The sequence below is a fragment of the Penicillium hordei genome (assembly GCF_028827395.1).
Source record: "Penicillium hordei strain IBT 12815 chromosome Unknown utg000004l_segment0_segment0, whole genome shotgun sequence".
Taxonomy (NCBI): Eukaryota; Fungi; Ascomycota; class Eurotiomycetes; order Eurotiales; family Aspergillaceae; genus Penicillium; species Penicillium hordei.
The window spans coordinates 1,700,400-1,725,290 of record NW_026623145.1 but is presented as its reverse complement, the minus strand read 5'-3'; the positions used below and the strand labels follow the sequence as shown (position 1 = coordinate 1,725,290).

General features: G+C 30.3%; 1 protein-coding gene across 1 annotated transcript; it reads left to right on the top strand.

Moving 5' to 3' along the window:
- Positions 1-7,074: 7,074 nt before the first annotated feature.
- Positions 7,075-8,076, top strand: N7537_007910 (uncharacterized protein; the record flags this gene model as incomplete). Its single annotated transcript, XM_056898965.1, has 1 exon — positions 7,075-8,076. The coding sequence occupies one exon, from the start codon at positions 7,075-7,077 to the stop codon at positions 8,074-8,076; it is 1,002 nt and encodes a 333-aa protein (XP_056751041.1).
- Between the last annotated feature and the right edge of the window lie 16,815 nt (positions 8,077-24,891).

Below are 24,891 nucleotides of genomic sequence, written 5' to 3'. Positions count from 1 at the left end.
AAGGGTTTTTTCTCCTTTTTCCGCTTCTAGTAAGAGTATATTACTTTAGTTATATTTTCTATATCTCCCTAGGGAACCTATTAGTTATATTCCGAGGGCTATCCTTTCTATTTAATAAGGAAGTGTTTTTCGTCCTTAATTTGTTTTTTATTACTATTGGCACTTTAGTAGATATAATATTATAGCCTATAAGTAGGTTATAATATTTTAGTAGGGAAGTGGTATTAGGTAATCTTTATAGCTTATATAATTATATTATATAAGATATAAAGGGTTATACTTAGCTAGAATAGGAATTAATATAAGAGGTAGAAGTCAAGTTGATTGTTATTATACTTATATTATTATAACATACTAGCTAAGTAAGGAATTTCGATTCCTTATATAGCTAGTTAGGAGGCAATTATAAGATAATATAATATCTTATAATATTATAATATGACTTTACTATATATAGTAAATATCATAATATAACCTTACTATATATAGTAGATAATAGTAAGTTATAATATAGTTTACTATATATTATATATCTAAGGATCACTTAGATAGTACTGGTAAAATATATATAGGCTCCTTTCCTATCATAATAATATATATATATACCATAATATATATCCTATATATATATTATATAATACTATTATACTAACAGTACTATTAGAGTTTTATCTTAATATAGTAGGATCCGCTGCCTTAGTTCCTAATTCGTAGTCTAGTCGTCTACTTAAAACGTCGGTTTATCCGTTCTCTATTCCTTTATAGTATTCGATTTTAAAATCGTATTATATAAGGGTTTCGGCCTATCGCGCTTATCGTCTTATTAACTTCTTCGTTATAGTAAAGAACGTAAGGTTTTTATAATCGCTCTTAACTATTACTATATACTTTGCTCCTTCTAGATATACTCTCTAGACTTAGAACGCTAATACTATAGCTAATAGTTCTTTATTATATATATCGTAATTAAGTTCTACTAGAACTATTTTCCTCGACTAAAATATAACTAGTCGGTACTTACCGTTAGTTCTTAGTTATATTAGCCTTACTCCTAGAGCGTAATCTAATATATCGGTTTCTATAATAATTAGTCGGTCGTAGCTAAATATAGCTATAATTATTCCTTTATTAAAGAGTTCCTTAAGATCCTAGAACGATTTGTCTACTATCTTATCCTATATAAATTTCTAATCCTTCTTAGTAAGATAGTAGAGTCCTAATATAACTCTAGTATATCTATTAATAATCTTTCGATAATAGTTAGCTAGACTAAGAAATTATTATACTTCCTTTATATTTTTAGGTATCGGCTATTCTATAATACTTTTAACCTTATCTTCTTCTATCCCTAGTCCTTTAAAAGTAATATAGTATCTAAGGAAAATTGTTTCCTAAACGTAGAATTTATATTTCTTTAGTTTAAAAGTAACTTCTACTTCTCTTAGTTTCTATAATATAAGTCTATTATATTTAATATAATCTTCTAGTATCTTTAAGAAGACTAAAATATTATCTAGATATATAATAACAAAAATATCTAGATATTCCTTAATCGCTTTAAAGATAAAGCGTTAGAATATTATTAGTATATTAGTAAGGCCGAAAGGTATAACCTTATATTCGTAGTATCCGAATTTAGTTCTAAATACTATTTTCTATTTATAGTCTAGTTTAATCCTAATACGATAATAGATATTAGTAATATTATACTTCGAAAAGTACTTAGTATATCTAATCCTATCTTATATCTTATTAATTAAAGGTAGTAGATATCGATCTTTAATAGTAATCGAATTTAAATATCGGTAATCTATATAAAGTCGAAGACTCCTATCCTTTTTTAGTATAAAGATAATAGGATATCTAGCCGCTAACTTCGAGACTTAGATATATCCTTTTTATAGATTCTCCTAGATATATTCCTTAAGTATATCGGACTCTTTTTATAATAACTAATAGATAGATATAAAAGTTAGTTTAGTATCTTTTATAATATTAATCTTATAATTAAAAGATCTATATTTCGGTAATACTCTATCGGCTAGTACTATAAAGATATCTATAAACTCCTAGTATTCTTCTAGAATCCTAGATTCGTCGCTAGTTATATATAGCTTTTTATATTTAATTATTATATAATCCTTTAATTCTTAATCGGATATATCTAGTAATTATTCTATAGTATCTAGGGCGACGCCTATAACTAATACTCTAGTCCTTTTATTTCGGGACTATTTACTACGCTTATTTTATTAGGTAGACTTCTATCGATATATCTTATACTTATCGTATTCTTATATATACTTATATCTATTAAAGATAATTCGTCCCGATTACTAATCGATATTTAGGTTATACTTCCTAAGCTATAAAATACCTAGAATAATATTATAGTCTCCTATTTCTAAGATATTAAATTATATTAATTCTAGGTATCTATAGATAAATATAGATAATATAATAATCTTCTCGCTAACTCCTCCTAAAAGTACTTCTCTATTAAGTCTTATAACTAGTATTACGTATAGTAGGGGTTTAATTATAATTTATCGATTATCTTTAAATCTTAGGTTTATAAAGTTATTAGTAGCTCCTAAGTCGATAAAAGTCTATACTATCCCTATTAGTAGGTATATATATAGTTTAATATATATTCCTAATAGTATTACCGCTAGATATATTATTAGTTAATCCTTATAGTCGTATATCTAGCGTTTATTATACTAAATTCTCTAGTATTCTTTCGTCTATTATAGCTTCTTTATCTACTATAGTAGTCTCGGTTTAATACTATAATCTAACTTTACTAATCTATAAATAGTATACGTTTCGTTATAGTATATAATATTAGCTATCTTATTATATCCTAGATATCGCGTATATCCTTTATACGTATAAGTAGAATTTTCGTAAGGGTATCCTACTAAATCGTTATCTTCCTTAATTATATTAATAAGGTACTAGTCTAGTCTACTAGGCTATATCTTTCCTTTAAGATATCCTATAAACTCTTTAGCTTCTTTATTATCGTAATAGTTCGTAGGGCTTTCTATTAGTATCTCTAGGATAGTTTAATCTATTCTATAAAACGTATTAGGCGTTCCTAGATTACTATTAGCTCTAAGGATTAGGTTCTATATCTCCGCGGGCCCTATATCGTTAGTTATAAGATATTTAGGGTCCTAGGACTTCTTTATTCTTATAACTATAGTCTCTAGTCCTAATAGGTCTTATAACCGCTAACTAAGGTCCTCCCTAGCTATAAGTCCTATTAGGTCCTAGATTAGTACCTAGGGTATATACTATATCTACTCTTAACTTTCTACCGTATCCTAATCGATTTCTAGATAATCGAATTCTAGCTTATTAGCTAACCCTTTAATATATAGGTTACCCGTTATTATCTCTTCTAGGCTTAGGCCTTCGTATCTAGCTATAAGATCTTCTAAGAGTTCGTCCCTTAGGTCTATAGTAACTCGCCTTTTCTATCTAAAGCTATTAATAAGAGTCCCGACCTACCCTCTTAAGTCGCCCTATTATTTATTAGGATATATTTCCTTCTAGTATTCTTAGCTAGCGCTTATTCCTTCGGCGCTAGTATTTATACTAGTAGTAGTTTTTCCCTTTTAGATCGCTTATAGTACTTTATATATCGCCTATATATATTATTATTTTTTATATAGTTTCTTCTATTTATATTCCCTTATATAATATCCTAGTTTTCTATAAATAAAGTAAAGATTCTTCTATTAATACTCGTTTTATTCTTTATATATTATATTAAGATCTATCGATATTAAGCTATATAGGTCTATATATCTCGCTAATTATAGTATAAACTATCTAGGTCGCCTATCGTTCTAGCGATATTAAATAGATAGTCGCTATCTACCTATCCTCTACTATTTTATTTCGCGATATTATATCTTATAATTATAGATTCGATTATCGATTTTAACTATAATACCGATAATCTTATCTAGCGTATCTAGTCGATTATTACGTACTAATTCGTTCTTAATATATTCTTTTAGTCTATCTTCGAAGACTAAAATAAAATAGTCCTTATCCTAGCTTAAATATAAAATAATTTATTAAAACTTAGCGGTATATACGCTAACCGAGATAGTCTATTATAGACGTCGAAGGTATCGTTTAGCCGTTCGTTTCGTATTAATATTACTAAATATAAGTTTAATTCGTTTTTTAAACTTATCGTAGCTATTAAATATTTCCTAGATAAAGTCGCTCTAGACTTCTTAGTTACTTTCTTTTTAAAACTCGTATAGGAATAGTTCGAACTAATCGAAGGCTAGTCCTTAAAGGAAGGTCGATATATAGATAACCTTATTAGCTTCTATAAGTAGCTTAGATTAGTTAACCTATTAGTTCGTATCTAATTATATAAGGAACGATCGAAGCTTAGATCGTATTCTATTAAAGAACTCCGGTTATAGAATCTTAACTATAAAGACCGGACGTTAGCTCTCTAAGGTTAAGATTTACTCCTATAGTTACTAGATTATCTTAGCTATTTACTAAGGGCTAGGCGCGTTACTTTATATAGAAGTACCGCTACTAGTAGTCGATTCGTTAACTATATTATCTTATTATAACTCGAAACTTAATTCGAGATAGTCTTTAATATATTATATACTAGCTAACTAGTTATAGTTAGGTTAGATAGGTTTAAGGTATACTTACCTTAATACTCCTTAAATAGTCTAACGTTAATAATCGGATCGTAACTAAGCTATTACCGCGTAGGGCCTTACTATAGCCTAAGTCCTTTTAAGCGATTAAGGAACTAATACTAGATAGAGCGCCGAGTAGATCTATACTAGGGTATTAGTCTACTCGTAAGTATTATTAAGTTATAATTAAGTAAAGAGTTATAGTAATCTAAAAGGTAAATATAAGTAATAATATATAATTAAAGACAAAGAACTAAACTAAGTATATAAGGGAGTATCCTTATATATCCTTCGTTCCCTACTCCCTAGTATACTCCTAGAGTATATTCGGGAGTCACCGTATACTTCTACGTATACTCCTAGAGTCGACGTAGGAGTCACGGTCACGTATTTCCTAGTATATCGGTTATCTAGTACGTAGAGTAACCTATATATCGGAAATCCTCTACGGGGTGGATCCGCTTAGGGCGGATCATGCTCTTACTTAGTAAGCTTATACGTGATCTACTAATAGATCTTGCTAGTTGGCTCTCGATAGCCCATTGGTATGCCTAGTAGGTCGCCACTGATTGGTGACGGATACGTCCGTAACAATACTATCTAGTTAAAGTTCTTTTAGATATTTAATATATATTTTATATTTTATTATAGTCTTTTTTATATTTTAGTACCGCTACTATATATTATAATATACTACTACTCGATAAACTTTACTTTAGATATATTATTTATCGCGTTATAAAGAATAAACTATTTTCTCCGATTAAGGCTAATATATTTAAAAGAATAGTTAAAAATAACTAGTTAAATAAACTTAGACTCTATTACTAATATAAAAGTCTATTAGCTATTAAAAAGACTAGGATTAATATTTAGATTAAAATTAGGATTAAATATATTAATAATATAAGAGAGATCTAATTAGAAGCTCGAAAGAAATAAAAAAGGCTTTATAATATAGATACTAGATTAAAATATAATTAATATAATATAAAGAATAATTTAATAATTAAAGGAGAGTAAGTAATCTAAACTTATAATAAGTAACTTATAACTATATAAAATAGGGGTTACTAGTAAAAGAGGTATTTTATATAGATCTAATAAATCGTAAATTAAGTATAGATCTACTATCTATTATAAGCTAATTAGCTATAAATATCTTTATTTATAAGCGTATCTATAGATATACCTATAAATATATACCTAAATATCTATTTTAAATTATAATCGAAAGATTTAAAACTCCTAGAATAATAATATAAGTCTTTTAATAATATAATTAATATAATTTAATAATATAAGTTTATAAAATAAGAATTATACTAATTTATTTTTAATCTATCTATAAGAAATATACTAAAGTAAGAGATAAAGTAGAATCTATAAGTAGTATTTTATTTATAGAAAATAGTAGGTATATACTACTAACTTAAATATATATCTTTAAACTATTATAATATAATTTAATAAGTTAATAAAAATACTATATAATATAATATATTTCGATTAAAAATTTATTATAAGTTATATTATATATATATTAGTTTCTTATATACTTAGATATTTTAGTAAAATTTATAGATATTATAGATTAAAACCGCGATTTTATATAGAGTTAGTAAAATAGGTATAAATAATAGTTATTTATTATATAAAGTTAGCGAGTTATACGTCTATTTTAGGTAACTTTATATAATAGTAGGTATAGTAGGTATACCCGGGATAGGTATACCCGTAGGCCTTAGGCGTTATAGACGGGCACTCGAAAATCTAAATAGCCTACCGCCTACTATAGACGGGCGATAGGCACCTCCTAGGTGCCTATAGACGGGCGATATCGTAGTCTATTCTAGCTACGCTTTAATATATATTTCTATAGGTTTTACTAATTTTTATATATAGAGATAACGGCTCATAATTCTTAGGCCGCGATTATAATACTCGGCGATTATTAGAATCTAAGTAATATACTAGTATAGGCCTATAAGATATTTTAACTAGACTAGATTAATATTAATAGTATTAAAAGAGATAATAGCGAGATAGAATAGCTATATTCTATAGAGACTTATTAAATAGTCGCTAAGAAGATAATAAAGCTCTATAAATCCTTTAATATTTTAGAGTAGGCTTACTATAAAGAGTATAAATTAACTAGTATTTTATATGACGGCACGCGTGTCACCTTCCTACGTCTGCTGGCCTACGCTAGACCTACGTCACGGGATAGTACTTTACTTCTGCCCATATCGCATAATGATGTTGCTGCCTCACGCTTATCGATAACGCTACCTACTCGTTCCCCTCCATTAACCGTCCTCTTGCGTCTCTACTTCTGCTTCATCTCTCTTTGCTCACACGCCCTCATTAAGCCAACATGCTATCCCCATCAACGGTATCCTCCTTCTCCCTGAATACAAAGGACGCCGAGTCAGCGAAGACTACCGGCAGTCCCGAGTCACTCTCACCGGATGAGGCAGCGGAGGACTATGAAGCGCACCTGCCATTCAAAATCCCGGGTGCTGTGGTGTTGTCTGCCCCTTCTATTTCTGCCCTTCAAGAAACTGCGAACGAAGTCTATCTTCAACTCAACTCCGATACGTCTTACTCGAATCAGTTTATCATCGTGTCGAATCTATCCCAGCAAGTGCAGGAGCTTATCGGTGAAGATCGAAATCCCCTTAAGGGGGTTCCCTATAGATTGACACTCGACACACAGCGCCAGCGAGCGGTTATTCGAATAAAGCCTTCAGGAGCGCATGAGCGCGTGACACAGTCATTTTCACTCGAACTCGCCGAGAAATTACTTGACATGGGAATTTGTTCGAGAGCTTACACTATGAATGCGGCTACCCGGTACCGCGGAACATCATGCGAGAAAGAAGCCGACCAGTCCCTTACTCCGTCGCGGGATGCTTTTACCGATAAGGAGTGGCCTTCGCTCGTTATTGAGACGGGTCTTTCCGAATCAGAAGCACAACTACGAGCCGATTCGCATTGGTGGTTCTCAAATTCCGACTACAGAGTCAACATGGTTATACTCTTTCACATCCGAAGGTCCCCTGAACGCAGAGTCACCGTAAAACTCTACAGTCTCAGACCAACCACCCGCAGAGTCACCCGTGGACTACAGGCGGAGGCCCAGCGTATTCTACTATCTAATCCTACGCTATCCCAAACGAGCTCCCCTATAGTTCTGCGTCATTCAGCAGTCCACGAGATCGTTGTTACCTCAAGAGATGTTCAGAATGCTCCGCTAGAACTAGATTTCGAATCCGTCATGCGCCGGCAGCCGGCCCCTAACACGAGGGAAAAAAACATCATATTCACGGCTGAGGACCTTGCTGAGTGCTGCAACCATGTCTTTCTGGAAGCCTGAACATTATTGCTACCTGTCTTATCGCTACATGTCCTCAAGAAACCCTAAGAATACGAGGACCTTGCTATGTGCTACCGCCCTGTCTTTCCGGAAGCCGGAGCATTATTACTACATGTATTATGATGAAGTCGAATCCAAAGCTTTCTTTTTATCAGATATCTACTTCGTAGTTTAATTTATTACTTCAAGATTCGGTGGTTAAACACTGGCAAATCGACGGCCAAGAACGGCCCCACTTGCGGCCGTTTCTTACAGCCTACTTGCCGTCTTCTACTTTATAATAGTAATAAAGCCTAGATTAAAGTATATAATAAGATAGTTTTAAATAAAGGTTTCGGCGTTCTCTAATTATAATTTCGGTAGTAAACCTATATTAATTATAATATATTTCTTATAAACCGCTAATTTATATTTCTCTTTATCGCCGCCTCTAATTTCTTTAATATCTAGAAGTAAAGAGTAGCCTATTTTTTTAAGGGACTTATATATCTATTATTTAAGGATAAAGGATATATCCTATAGACCCTAGCGAAGTAGGTATTTTTTAAAGATATCTAAGCGAAGATTCGTAAGGCTTAAGATAATTTAGATTTAGATATAAATAATAATACTTCTATTAAAGGATATAAGATAGAGAAGTAAGCTATAATAGATTTCTTTATTCTTTTAGAGGAGATTTAAGAGTAGGCTTAGTTATATTTTTAGATATTTTTATTATATTACTATTTTAGTATCTTCTTTTATACTTATTAATCGGTTTTCCTTTATCTTTTATAGTAATTTTATTATCTCTTTATAGTAACTAAAGTTTTTTTCTCTTTTTTCCGCTTTTAATAAAAGTATATTACTTTAATTATATTTTTTATATCTTTTTAAAGAATCTATTAATTATATTTTAAAGACTATCCTTTCTATTTAATAAAGAAGTATTTTTTATTTTTAATTTATTTTTTATTATATATTTTTTTAATCTTATATTCTTCTTTATCTTTTAAATTAGGTATTAATAGAGATTTATTATCTTTTCTAGATAGTTTTTTCTAAGATTCGAGAAGGGTTATATAAAAGATATTATAGATTCAATTATATTACTAAAGTAAGTTTAGATAGTAAGCTTATTTTTCGATAGTCTATAAAATATAAAAAGAGCTAATAAAGTAGAGTACTAATTTTCTACTCTCTTTTAATCTAAAGTTTTTTATTAATAGGCTAATAAGATCTCCCTTTTTAAATTATATTAGTATTAAAAGATACTCTATAAGTCAGGGTAGGTACTTATCAATTAGGCAGGAGAAGGTAATAAGATAGGTAGTTCTAAAAGTTAAAGACTATTTCTTAAAGAGCCGTTAGGCTTTCTCTATATAGTCTAATTTATATATAGTCTCCTTATATTAATAGCGGGAGGAAATATAATATATAGAGCGGGGTCCCGTTCCTATAGGGTGTTATGCACTAGATAACTGGTCATAGTTAGGTTAGATAGGTTCAGGGTATACTTACCTTAATACTCCTCGAATAGTCTAACGTTAATGATCGGGTCTTAACTGAGCTAATACCGTATAGGGCCTTACTATAGTCTAAGTCCTTTTGAGCGATTAAATACTAGGTAGAGCGCCGAGTAGATCTATACTAGGGTATTAGTCTACTCGTAAGTATTATTAAGTTATAATTAAGTAAAGAGTTATAGTAGTCTAAAAGGTAAATATAAGTAATAATATATAATTAAAGACGAAGAACTAAACTAAGTATATAAGGGAGTATCCTTATATATCCTTCGTTTCCTACTCCCTAATATACTTCTAGAGTATATCTAGGAGTTACCGTATACTTCTATATATACTCCTAGAGTCGATATAGGAGTCATAGTTATATATTAAGCCTAGCTATCTTATTATATATTAGAGTATATTCTAATACGGCAAATAAGAGGCTAGAACCGGCTCCTCTACGGTTTATTATATTGTTATGATATAATCAGACGTAAGGCCATTCCCAGATTGGTGCCTTAGGCCTATAGGAGGTTTGACCTCTCCGGAGGGGGATCGCCTATATTTCCCTACCCTTCCGAGAAGGGTTCCCCGCGGGAACGAGACCCCGCTCTACGTATCATATTTCCTCCCGCTATTAATATAGAGAGACTATATATAAATTAGACTATATAGAGGAAGCCTAATAGCTCTCTAAGAAACAGTCTTTAACTTTTAGGAACTACCTATCTTATTACCTTCTCCTATCTAATTAATAGGTACCTACCCTAACTTATAGAGTATCTCTTAATAATTCTATTTCTTCTTCTTTAATTATCTAAGAGAATAATACTAAGAACTTACTCTACTCCCGCTATAGAGGAGATACCGAACCCTCCCCGAACTACTAGGAAAATACCCCCTACCGAAGCTATTTCTTAGACTAACCCGGTCGAACTAATTACCGACCTTAATATAAATCTTATAGCGACTTAAGCTACTATAGAGAAGCTATAGAGACTTAAAGACCTCTAGGATTAGGTTAAGACTCTTAGATCTTAGCTTATAGGCCGAACCCTAAACGAACCCCCGATAAGTCCCTACTAAGATATTTACAATACCTCTAGTAGAGACTAAGAAATTAAACTTAAGAATATATCTATATTTACCCTTAATTATACCCTATAATAACGCTAAGAGTAGCTTTTAGATCTATAATAATAATTTAAAGGAGCGCTAAGGCGCTACTACGACGATCGGATCTAGATTCTTAGAGTACTTAGTAATATAGATATAACTTATAGGTAGAGATAGTATAGATACGTTAATAAAAAGATACCGGTTCTACTACGAAACCCTAAAAAAGACTAGCCCTATTTTAAGGACTAGACTTTAACCTTTATTAAGAATATAGCTACCTTAGAATCTAAGGTAATAGGCTAACTTAAGAAGGCCCGCTAATAGAGAGACGAGGACCCTTAAGAATTCTATATATATCTCGATACCCTAGAACGTTATTTCTTAAGGATAGTAGAAAAAAAGAGGGCTCTTTTCTTTTTTATAAAACTCTTATATAACCTCTAAGATAAAATCTATCGCTATATTATTAAACTCCCTAAAACCTAGGAAGATATAATTAATATCGCGTATTACTTCTAAGACCTTAAGAAATCGAAGTCGAATTATAAATAAAAACGTACTAATACTATTAAGAATATATTATAGAAAAGAAACTCTAATCGAAATTCCTAGAAGCCCTAATTTATAGGAAAATTAAAATCTAAAGAAGATAAGGATATACTATTAAATAGACGCCTAAACCCTATTAGGGATAATAGGAAACGTAACTAATATTTTAATTATAGGAGCGAAAAGTACTACTCTAATAAATATCTAAACCCTTCTAAGGGCTAAATAACTATAATAATATAATTAGCTTTATAGGGAAACGATAGTAAGATAGAGTAACTCCTATACCTCCGTCTTTTCCTATAATAAGAACTAGAACTTAGCTTTACCTTCCGATTACTACCCGGAACAATCTTAAAACCTATATAGATCTTAATAATAGAGCTAAAGTTAATCTTATAAGCTTCTAATTCGTTAAAAGGTATAAACTTAACTAAGTAAAACTTACTACGCCTCTCTTTTATACTATTAACTAAAGGATAATACCGACTTATAGGGTATAGACTATCCTACTAAAAACTACCGATTTAAGGGGTACTACCTATCGATTTACCTACGCCTATATAGCAATCGACCGAGACCCCTAACTCTCCGGAAGCCCTATCTTTCTCTCTATAATAATAATTTACGATCTTAATATCTATATCGTAGGACGAAGTAGCCTCTAGTAATTCGGGATACTTTCTATCGAAATACTATCTTTAGCCCGCTTTACTAAAGAAATCTATAATCTTATATACGTCTTTATTATAGTTAAACTATCTAAAGAAGTATAGCTACCTATTAACCGTAATACCGCCGAAGTATCGCCGGAATACTACTAATTACCTACCGAACTAGTATAGTTCTAAGACTTCTTCTTATCCTAAAACTCGAAAACCTTACCTTCCTCGAATAAGTACGACTATACTATTAACCTAACTCTAGAGGTAAAGGTCCTATTTAGTCCTATATACCTCTTATTATAAAAGAAGCTTATAAAGCTACGAAAATATCTTAACGAAAACCTTTAGAATAGTCGAATCCGCGAATCTAAGAGCCCTATTAGGGCCCTTATCTTATTTATACTAAAGTTTAATAGGAGCTTATAGCTCTATATTAACTATTAGAGACTTAATAAAGTTTCGGTAAAAAATCGGTACCTATTACCTCTTATTTTAGAGATTTTAGACTAGCTTTCCGGCTCTAAGATCTTTAGTAAGATCGATATTTAAGATACCTACTACCGAATCTATATTAAAGAGGGCGACGAGTAGGAAACTATATTCCGAACCTATTATAAATACTATAAATATATAGTTATACCCTTCGGTCTTATAAACGCTCTAGTAACCTTTTAAAACTATATTTATATAGCGCTTTATAACATTCTCGATACCTTTTCGGTAGTATATCTCGATAATATCCTTATATTCTCCTTAGACTAGGAATTATATACGAATTATCTTTACTAGGTAATAAAATAACTATAGAAAGTAGGCCTCTATACTAAGCCTAGTAAATACGCTTTCTACTAAAACTAAGTCGACTTCTTAGGGTTTATTATATCCCTAAGAGGCGTTTCGATAGACCCTTACTAGGTTACCGATATTACTTTATAGGAGATTCCTAAGTCCTACCGGGATATCTAGATATTCCTAGGATTTTATAATTTCTATTATAGGTTTATTAAGGATTACTCCTAAATTATATTACCGCTTATAGCCTTATTAAAAGATAGTAAAAATAAGCGAAAGTTAGGCTAGGTTAACCTAATACTTAGCGAGAAGGTAGTCTTTCGCTACCTAATCGCTATTTTTAAATTAGCGTCTCTCTTCCGATACTTCGATCTATTAAGGCCGATTTAGCTAGAAATAGATATATCGGATAGCGCTATAGCTAGGATTCTCTTTTAACCGAATAAGAACGGGGTATAGTATTTAGTAGCTTTCTAGTTATAGAAGTTTAATAAAATAGAGACCCTTTATAAAATACCGGATTAGGACCTATTCGCTATTATATACTCGTTTAAATACTAGCGATACTACCTCGAGGGGAGTACTTACCTAATTAAAATATTTTCGGATTATTCGAATCTTTAGGCTTTTATAAAATAGCTAAAGCTTAATAGTAGGTAAGTATAGTAGTATTTAGCCTTTACTTTATTTGATTTTATAATAAGATATCGCGCTAGGAAGAGTAATCCTATAGATAGACCCTTTCGGCGCTAGCTACTAAGTAACTATAAGGTTAATCTAATCTCGCTATTAAGCCGCCGAATAGCTAGCGAATCGTAGACGACTAATTACTATTTTATTATAGTCTAGTCGCTAACTATAAGTATACTTACTTTAAATATCCTATACTTCGAAGAGAATAAAGATAGGGACAAATCGATTAGTATAATCGATTAGAGGGAGCTCGGGCGTACGCGTTATCTCTTTAATATATAGATCGGGCTAGCTTACGCCTTCGAGTAGGTATATCTTACTAAGATAGATATAGATCTTAAAGAGCTTATTAGGTAACTTTAGAGCGAAGACCTAGAGACTTAGCGCCGAAAGACCGCTATAAAGTCGTTAACTCTAGGATTAAAGGGCTAGAGTATTAGGCCTAAGGGCCTTTTACGATTTAAGAAACGTATTTATATTCCTATAAGAAGTAATTTAAAAACTAAACTATTAAGTATTTACTATAATAACCCTTTAGCCGGCTATTTTAGGTATATAAGAATACTTAAGCTAATAAAAAGAAAATACTACTAGCCGAACCTCTATCTAGACGTTACTAAATATATAAGGAATTATTAGATCTACTAAAGCGTTATAGTAAGAATATATAAGCTATATAGGGAGCTCTAACTATTACTAATCCCTTTATAATCTTTTATAGAAATTTCGATAGATTTTATAACTAGCCTATCGCTAGTAATATTCGAGGATAGATTAGTTAATATAATTCTCGTAATTGTTAATAGGTTTATAAAATAGTCGCTATTCTTCCCTATTTTATTAACGATTATTACTAGAGATCTCGCCGAACTATTCTATAACTATATTAAACTATACTTCGGACCCCTTAAGGGTATTATATCTAACTATAGATTACTATTTATAAGTAAGTTCTAGTTAAAACTATACTACCTATTATAAATACGCTTTAGGCTTTCGACGGCGTTTTACTTATAAACTAATAGATAAATAGAACGTATAAACTAAACCCTTAAATATTACCTCTAGTACTTTATAGATAATAAGTAAGTCTTATAGGCTTCTTTACTAAGATCTACTAAATTTATATATAATAATACTATTAATATAATAACTAGTATATCTCTATTTTAGGCCCTACTAGGATACTTATCTAACTTCTAGTAATATTTCGAGGGCGAAACTCTTTATAGAGAGGTCCTAGCGGCGTTTATATAAGTTAAGAAATTAGAAAACCTCTACTAGAAATTATAAGAATACTAGCGAAAGGTAAATAAAACTATAATAAAATATTATAATAAAGACTATATTCTAATATAATTTAAAAAGAGAGATTTTATTAACCTATTAATAAAAAACCTTAGATTAAAAAGAAGTAGAAAATTAGTACCCTACTTTATTAGCCCTTTTCGCGTCTTATAAGCTATTAGAAAATAAGCTTACTATCTAAGCTTATCTTAGTAATATAATCGAATCTATAATATCTTCTATATAACCCTTCTCGAACTATAGAGAAAACTACCTAGAAAGGGTAGCGAATCCCTATTAATACCCGACTTAAAAGATAAAAAAGAATATAAGATCGAAGAAGTATATAATAAAAAATAAATTAAAGATAAAAAATACTTCCTTATTAAATAGAAAGGATAGCCCTTAGAATATAACTAATAGATTCCCTAAGGAGATATAGAAAATATAACTAAAGTAATATACTCTTACTAGAAGCGGAAAAAGGAGAAAAAACCCTTAATTACTATAAAGGGATAGCGAAACTACCCTAAAAGATAAAGGAAACCTAGCTAATAAATAGGAAAGAAGACGCTAAAACGGTAGTAGAATAAAAGTATCTAAAAATATAACTAGGCTTACTTTTAAATCTCCTCTAAAGGAATAAGGAAATCTATTATAGTCCGCTCCTCTATCTTATTACCTCTAATAGAAGTATTATTATCTATATTAGAGTCTAGGGTATCTTAAGCCTTATAAACCTCCGCTAAAATACCTTCGTAAAATACCCGCTTCGCTAAGGTCTATAAAACGTATCCCTTATCTCTAAGTAAAAGATATATAAGTCCTTTCGAAAAACGGGCTACTCTCTACTCCTAGATATTAAAGAAATTAGGGGCGGTAATAAGAGGGAGCGTAGATCGATAGCCTATAAAAAATATATTATAGTCGGCCTAGGTTTACTACCGAAACTATAGTTAGAGAACGCCGAAAATCTTACTTAAAACTACCTTATTATATACTTTAATCTAGGCCTTATTATCGGTTAACCTATACTCTTTATAGTAAGTCTACTCCGAGGCGTCGAAGGACTTATAAAGCTCTATTATCTTCTTAGCGACTATTTAATAAGTCTCTATAGAAAGCGGTTATTCTAGCTCGCTACTATCCTTTTTAATACTATTAATATTAATCTAGTCTAGCTAGAATACTTTATAGGCCTACGCTAGTACGTTACTTAAGTCCTAATAGTCGCCGAGTACCGCGGTCGTAGCCTAAGAATTATTAGCCGCTACCTCTATATATAAAATTTAGCGAAACCTATAGGAATATATATCGAAGCGCGGCTAGAGTACTACTTATATATAATAGAAGCCTTAGTATCTATTATATAGTTAATCTTAAAAAGATAAGTCTAGTCCTCCTTCTACTCGGCGATTACGGTATATAGATAGTATATATACTAGAGGATCCTAATATAAACTAGGGCCTCTAAAAGAGGGCGGGTATTATATATAGGGTTTCGTCGAGGTATTATAATATTTCCGGTACCTCGAAACCGAAGAAGAGCTAATAAAATAATAATTCTAATAAAAGGAAAGGTAGAGAAGTAAGATACGAAAAGTAGAAATAAAATAAAGAGAGGCTATAGGATTATAATAAAGAGACGTATCCCCTATTCTTATAGGCGAGATCTTACTTTATTTACCTACCTTATACTCCTACCTATTTTATATCGTTTACCCTATTATATACTTCCTCCTAATTACCTATTACCCTACGTAAAGGCACGCGATTCTTAAAAGAGGGATAATTTGTTATAATATAATTAGACGTAAGGCTATTCCTAGATTAGTACCTTAGGCCTATAGGAGGTTTAACCTCTCCGGAGGGGGATCGCCTATATTTCCCTACCCTTCTAAGAAGGGTTCCCGCGGGAACGAGACCCCGCTCTACGTATTATATTTCCTCCCACTATTAATATAGAGAGACTATATATAAATTGGACTATATAGAGGAAGCCTAACGGCTCTCTAAGAAATAGTCTTTGACTTTTAGGAACCACCTATCTTATTACCTTCTCCTACCTGATTGATAGGCACCTACCCTGACTTATAGAGTATCTCTTAACATATATAATCTCGATCTATTTAGCTCTCGATAGCCTATTAGTATACCTAGTAGGTTACTACTAATTAGTAATAGATAGGTCCGTAATATTACCTCCCCTCTTCTTAGGAGTTTCGTCTCTAAGACTTATAAAGCTACGGTTCCCCTCTCTTTAGTAAGTAATACCGTTTATTTTTCTTCTCTTTTATTTTTTTCCTTTAGCTATATACCCGTCGTATTATACTAGTTAATAATAAAACCTATAAAAAGAATAGACTTACTTAATATAATAAAATATTATAAAACGGTTTAATCGCTAATATCTCTTATAAATTCTATTCTTCTTATTTTATTAATTATATAATAAACTTAAATAGTTATAACTATACTAAGTATACTTATCGTAGTCGTTATTATATATATTAGTTCTATAGCGATAAGAAATAGTAGCGTATCCTCTATAAGTCTACTAAAATTAATATAAAGATCGAAGAGATCGAAAAGTAGTAAATAAAGTTAATAGCTAAAATACTTTATTTTAAAAAATAACGTTAAATATTTAAAAATCGGAGTAATAAAATATCAAATTATAACTCTATTATTATAGAGTAATTAGATACTAAGGATCCTCCTAGTACTAAGGATCCTCCTAATATTAAGGATCTCGCTAAGCTAGATTATCTCGCTAATAACTACGATACTTAGATTCTTATCGCTATATTAGAGAATCCTACTCTAACTTAGATATTTAGTCCCTTATCCCCTTCTATCCTAGAAAAGATAGACTTATCTTTCTTTATTAGCGATTCTTCTATACCTTCCGTTATATAGGGGTCTTTTTTATCTATTAGTAATACTACTAAATAAGTTAGTAATAGCCCCTTAGGTTCTAGATAGGTTCCTATATATTTTCTAAAATAAGATACCCTTTCTACTAAACTAAGAATTATTACTAATTATTAGTTATACTATCTATCTAATAGGATTCGGTTAACTTTATATTCGTCTTCGGTTTCCTCGATTTTTACGTTAGTTATAATTTTAGCGTTATCTAGTATTAGTTCGAATAATAAGATATAAAATACTATATATAGTTTTTATATATTTTTTAGTAGCTTTAAGTAATAATTTACTAGTCCTACTTTCTCTTTAATCTTAAATAGTTCTAATTATAAGTAGTCTAATTTATTACTAGGTTATTTAGTTTTAATATTATATTATAATAGATAAATCTTTTCTCCCTTCTTAAGATTAAGTCCCTCTTTATAATAATTATTATAATATTTCTTTATATATAGATTAATAAAATTAATATCTCTAGCTAGTTATATATATAACTCTTTTAATCTATTAGCTTTTAGTCTCGCTAATTCTACTATAGCTATCTTATTAATTAATTCTCTAAATACTATTAGATTATATCTATAATTCGTAAAAAATAGTATTTTATTAATTATAGAGTACGCTATATTATTATATATTAACTATACTATTAGTAGTAGTCTTATCTAGTTATTTTATTAGTAATTTATATAGTATTATAGGTACTATTTTACTATTTAATTTACTCTTTTTATTTATCTATTAATTTATAAATAGTATATAGTAGATAGTTTAAGCTTAATATCTATCTAGTCTATAAAAGACTTCTATATATTTAATATAAATAATTTATCTCTATCCGATATAATCAATCTTAGTATCTTATAGTTCGCGATTATATATCGAAGTATAATATTCGCTATTTAATTAGGATTAATAGTTTCTATAGTTAGAATTATATAAATATACTTAGTAAGTCTATTAATTATAACTATAATTATATTATACCTATTTAAAACTAATAATTTTATAATAAAGTTTATTATAATTTATTCCTATATAGAATAGTAGTGTTACGCACTAGCTAACTAGTTATAGTTAGGTTAGATAGGTTTAGGGTATACTTACCTTAATACTCCTCGAATAGTCTAACGTTAATAATCAGATCGTAACTAAGCTAATACCGCGTAGGGCCTTACTATAGCCTAATATTACGGACCTATCCGTCACCAATCAGTAGTGACCCACCAGGCATACCAATAGGCCATCGAGAGCCAACTAGGATACCTATCAGTAGATTACGTATAAGCTCACTAAGTAAGAGCATAATCCGCCCTAAGCGGACCTACCCCGTAGAGGATTTCCGATATATAGGTTGCTCTACGTACTAGACAACCGCTGCTTAGTATCACGTGATTATATAGATAGTAGAAAGGTAGTAAGTAGATTAGTAGAATCCGCTAAGGCGATTCTACTATTCTACTATCTACTATTCTATATAGGAAGAACTTAGGGATATATAAGGACACTTATTTATATATCTAGTTTAGTTCTTCGTCTTTAATTATATATTATTACTTATATTTACCTTTTAGATTACTATAACTCTCTACTTAATTATAACTTAATAATACTTATAAGTAGACTAATACTCTAGTATAGATCTACTCGGCGCTCTATCTAATATTAGTTCTTTAATCGCTTAAAAGGACTTAGGCTATAGTAAGGCCCTATATAGTAATAGCTTAGTTACGACCCGATTATTAGTATTAGACTATTCGAGGAGTATTAAAGTAAGTATACCCTAAACCTATCTAACCTAACTATAACTAGTTAGCTAGTACGTAATATATTAAAGACCGTCTCGAATTAAGTTTCGAGTTATAATAAGATAATATAGTTAACGACTCGACTATCGGTAGCGGTACTTCTATATAAAGTAATACGCCTAGCCTTTAGTAGATAGCTAAGATAATCTAGTAATTATAGGAGTAAATCTTAACCCTAAAGAACTAACGTCCGGTCTCTATAGTTAAGATTCTATAACCTAAATTCTTTAATAGAATATAATCTAAGCTTCGATCGTTCTTTACTTAACTAGATATAAACTAACGGGTTAACCGATCTAAGCTATTTATAGAAGCTAATAAGGTTATCTATATATCGACCTTCCTCCGAGGACTAGCCTTCGATTAGTTCGAACTATTCCTACGCGAGTTTTAAAAAGAAACCGACTAAAAAGTCTAGAGCGACTTTATCTAGGAAGTATTTAATAGCTATAATAAGTTTAAGGAACGAATTAAACTTACGTTTAGTAATATCGACGCGAAACGAACGGCTAAATAACGCCTTCGACGCCTACGATAAACTACCTTAGTTAGCGTATATACCGCTAAGTTTTAATAAATTATCTTATACCTAAACTAGGATAAGGACTATTTTATTTTAGTCTTCGAAGATAGACTAAAAGAATACGTTAAGGACGAACTAGTATATAATAATCGACTAAATACGCTAGATAAGATTATCGGTATTATAGTTAAAATCGATAATCGAATCTACGATCGCGAGATATAACGTCGCGAAATAAGATAGTAGAGAATAGGCGGATAGCGACTACCTATCTAGTATCGCTAGAACAATAGCCGACCTAGATAGTCTACGCCTTAGCCGGCGAGATATATAGACCTATATAGCCTAATACCGATAGACCTCGACGCAATATAGGAAGAATAAGATAAGCGTCGATAGAAGAATCTTTACTTTACCTATAGGAAACTAGGATACTATATAAGAGAATATAAATAGAAGAAACCGTATAAAAAACGGTAATATATATAGGCGATATACGAAGTACTATAAGCGACCTAAGAGGGAAAGGCTACTACTAGTATAGATACTAGCGCCGAAGGAATAAGCGTTAGTTAAGAATACTAGGAGGAAATATACCCTAATAAGTAATAGGGCGACCTAGGAGGGTAGGTCGGGACCCTTATCGATAGCCTTAGATAGAAAAGGCGAGTCGCTATAGACCTAAAAGACGAACTCTTAGAAGATCTCTTAGTAAGATAGACTAACCTAAGCCTAGAAGAGATAACGGTAGGCAACCTATATATTAAAGGGTTAGCCGACGAGCTAGAACTCGATTATCTAGAAATCGATTAGGATATAGTAGAAAGTTAAGGGTAGATATAGTATATACCCTAGGTACTAACCTAGGACCTAATAGGACTTACAGCTAAGGAGGACCTTAGTTAGCGGTTATAAGACCCGCTAGGACTAGAGACTACGGATATAGGAATAAAGAAGTCCTAAGACCCTAAGTATCTTATAACTAATAATATAGGGCCCGCGGAGATATAGAACCCGATCCCTAGAGCTAATAGTAATCTAGGAACGCTAGATACGCTTCCTAGAATAGATTAAACTATCCTAGAGATACTAATAGAAAGCCCTACGAACTATTACGATAATAAAGAAGCTAAAGAGCTTATAGGATATCTCGAAGGAAAGATATAGCCTAGTAGACTAGACTAATACTTTATTAACGTAATTAAGGAAGGCGACAACCTAATAGGATACCCTTACGAAAATTCTACTTATACGTATAAAGGATATACGCGATACCTAGGATATAGTAAGATAGCTAGTATTATATACTATAACAAAATATATACTATTTATAGGTTAGTAAAGTTAGATTACGATATCGAACTAAAACTACTACGATAGATAAAGAAGCTATAATAGACGAAAGAATACTAAGGAATTTAGTATAATAGACGCTAGATATACGATTATAAGGATCGACTAATAATATATCTAGCGGTAATACTATTAGGAATATATATTAAACTATATATAAATCTACTAATAGGGATAGTATAGACTCTTATCGACTTAGGAGCTACTAATAACTTTATAAATATAAGGTTTAAAGACGATTAATAAGTTATAACTAAACCCCTACTATACGTAATACTAGTCGTAAGACTTAACGGAGAAGTACTCTTAGGAGGAGTTAGCGAAGAAACTATTATATTACCTATATCTATCTATAGGTATCTAAAATTAATATAGTTTAATATCCTAGAAACGAGAGACTATAATATTATTCTAGGTATTCTATAGCTTAGGAAGTATAACCTAAATATCGATTAATAGTTAGGACGAATTACCTTCGATAGGTATAAGTATATATAAGAATACGACGAGTACGAAATATATCGATAGAAGTCTACCTAATAAAATAAGCGTAGTAAATAGTCCCGAAGTAAGAGGACTAGAGTATTAGTTATAGGCGTCGCCCTAGATACTATAGAATAATCACTAGATATATCCGACTAGGAGTTAAAGGACTATATAATAATTAGATATAAGAAGCTATATATAACTAGCGATATACCTAGGATTCCGAAGGAATACTAGGAGTTTATAGATATTTTTATAGTACCGGCTAATAGAGTATTACCGAAATATAGACCTTTTAATTATAAGATTAATATAATAGAAAGTACTAAACTAACTTTTATACCTATTTATTAGCTATTATAAAAGAAGTCCGATATACTTAAGGATTATATTAAGGAAAATCTATTAAAGAGATATATCTAAGTTTTAAAGTTAGAGGCTAGATACCCTATTATTTTTATACTAAAGAAGGATAGGAGTCTTCGACTTTATATAGATTACCGATATTTAAATTCGATTACTATTAAAGATCGATACCTACTACCTTTAATTAATAAAATATAAAATAGGATTAGATATACTAAGTACTTTTCGAAGTATAATATTACTAATACCTACTATCGTATTAGGATTACGCTAGGCTATAAATAGAAAACGGTATTTAGAACTAAGTTCGGATATTATAAATATAAGGTTATACCTTTCGGCCTTACTAATATACCGGTAATATTCTAACGCTTTATCTTTAAAGCGATTAAAGAATATTTAGATATCTTTATTATCGCGTATCTAGATAATATTTTAGTCTTTTTAGAAATACTCGAAGATTATATTAAATATAATAGACTTATATTATAGAAGCGGAGAGAAGTAGAAGTTACTCTTAAATTAAAGAAATACGAATTCTACGTTTAAGAAACGACTTTCCTCGGATATTATATTATCCCTAAAGGACTAGGGATAGAAGAAGATAAGATTAAAAGTATTATAGAATAGCCGATACCTAAAAATATAAAGAAAGTATAATAATTTCTTAGTCTAGCTAATTATTACCGAAAGATTATCGATAGATACGCCGGAGTCGTATTAAGACTCTATTATCTTACTAAGAAAGATTAGAAATTTATATAGGATAAGGTAATAGATAAATCGTTCTAGGACCTTAAGGAACTCTTTAATAAAGGAATAATTATAGCTACGTTTAGCTATAACCGACTAATTATTATAGAAACTAATATATTAGACTATACTCTAGAAGTAAGACTAACGTAGCCGGGAACTAATAGTAAGTACCGACTAGTTATATTTTAGTCGAGGAAAATAATTCTAGTAGAACTTAACTACAATATATATAATAAAGAACTATTAGCTATAGTATTAGCGTTCTAAGTCTAGAGAATATATCTAAAAGAAGCAAAATATATAGTAATAGTTAAGACCGATTATAAAAACTTTATATTCTTTACTATAATAAAGAAGTTAATAAGATAATAAGCGCGATAGGCCGAAACCCTTATATAATATAATTTTAAAATCGAATACTATAAAGGAATAGAGAACGGATAAGCCGACGCTTTAAGTAGACGACTAGATTACAAATTAGGAACTAAGATAGTAGACCCTACTATATTAAGATAAAACTCTAATAATACTATTTTATATAATAAATAGTTACTAGCTATAATAATAGAAGTTAAAGATAACGACTTCTTATAGAAAATCAAAGATATATTAGAGGAAGATACGATTAATTAACTCGTTAAGAAGGGTAGAAAACTTACTAAGGACGACTAAGGATTACTCTATATATATAGATTAATATATATTCTAAGTAAGTTAAAAGAAGAGGTTATACGTCGATACTATAATAATATCTTATATAGATATATAAGAGTAGAAAAAACTATCGAATATATTATACGAAATTATTATTTTCTAAATATATAGCGAAAGGTTCGATTCTATATCCGCGTTTATAATACGTACTAAAGAAATAAACCTATACGATATATACCTTATAGAGAATTATAGTTATCTAAGATACTAACCTAACTATAGGAATAGATTATAATAGACTTTATTATAAAGTTACTAATCTTAGATAGATATAATATAATTATAGTTATAGTCGATAGGCTTACTAAGTACGCCTATATAATTCTAACTATAGAAACTATTAATACTAATTAAATAGCGAATATTATACTTCGATATATAGTTATAAACTATAGGATACCGAGTAAGATTATATTAGATAGAGATAAGCTATTTATATCGAATATATAGAAGTCTTTTATAGATTAGATAGGTATTAAGCTTAGACTCTCTACTATATACTACCTATAGACTAACGGTTAGATAGAAAGAGTAAACTAGATACTAAAATAGTACCTACAATACTATATAAACTACTAGTAAGATAACTAGATAGGACTACTACTAATAGTATAGCTAGTATATAATAATATAACGTACTCTACGACTAATAAAATACTATTCTTTACGAACTATAGATATAATCTAATAGTATTTAGAGAACTAATTAATAAAATAGCCGTAGTAGAATTAGCGAGACTAAAGACTAGCGGACTAAGAAAGTTATATACGTAACTAGCTAGAGATATTAACTTTATTAATCTATATATAAAGAAATATTACGACGACTACTATAGAGAGGGACCTAACCTTAAGGAGGGAGAAAAGGTTTACCTATTACGATATAATATTAAAACTAAGTAACCTAATAATAAGTTAGACTACCTACGACTAGGACCGTTTAAAATTAAGGAAAAATTAGGACTAGTAAATTATCGCTTAAAGCTACCCGAAAGTATATAAAAACTCTATATAGTATTTTATATCTCGTTACTCGAACTAGTACTAAATAACGCCGAAATTATAACTAACGTAGAAATCGAGGAAACCGAGGACGAATATAAAGTCGAACGAATCCTATCGGATAGATAGTATAATAATTAGTAATAACTTTTAGTTTAGTAGAAAGGATATCCTACCTTAGAAAATATATAGGAACCTATCTAGAACCTAAAGGGCTACTACTAGCTTATTTAATAGTATTACTAATAGGCGAAAAGGACCCCTATATAATAGAAAGCGAGGAG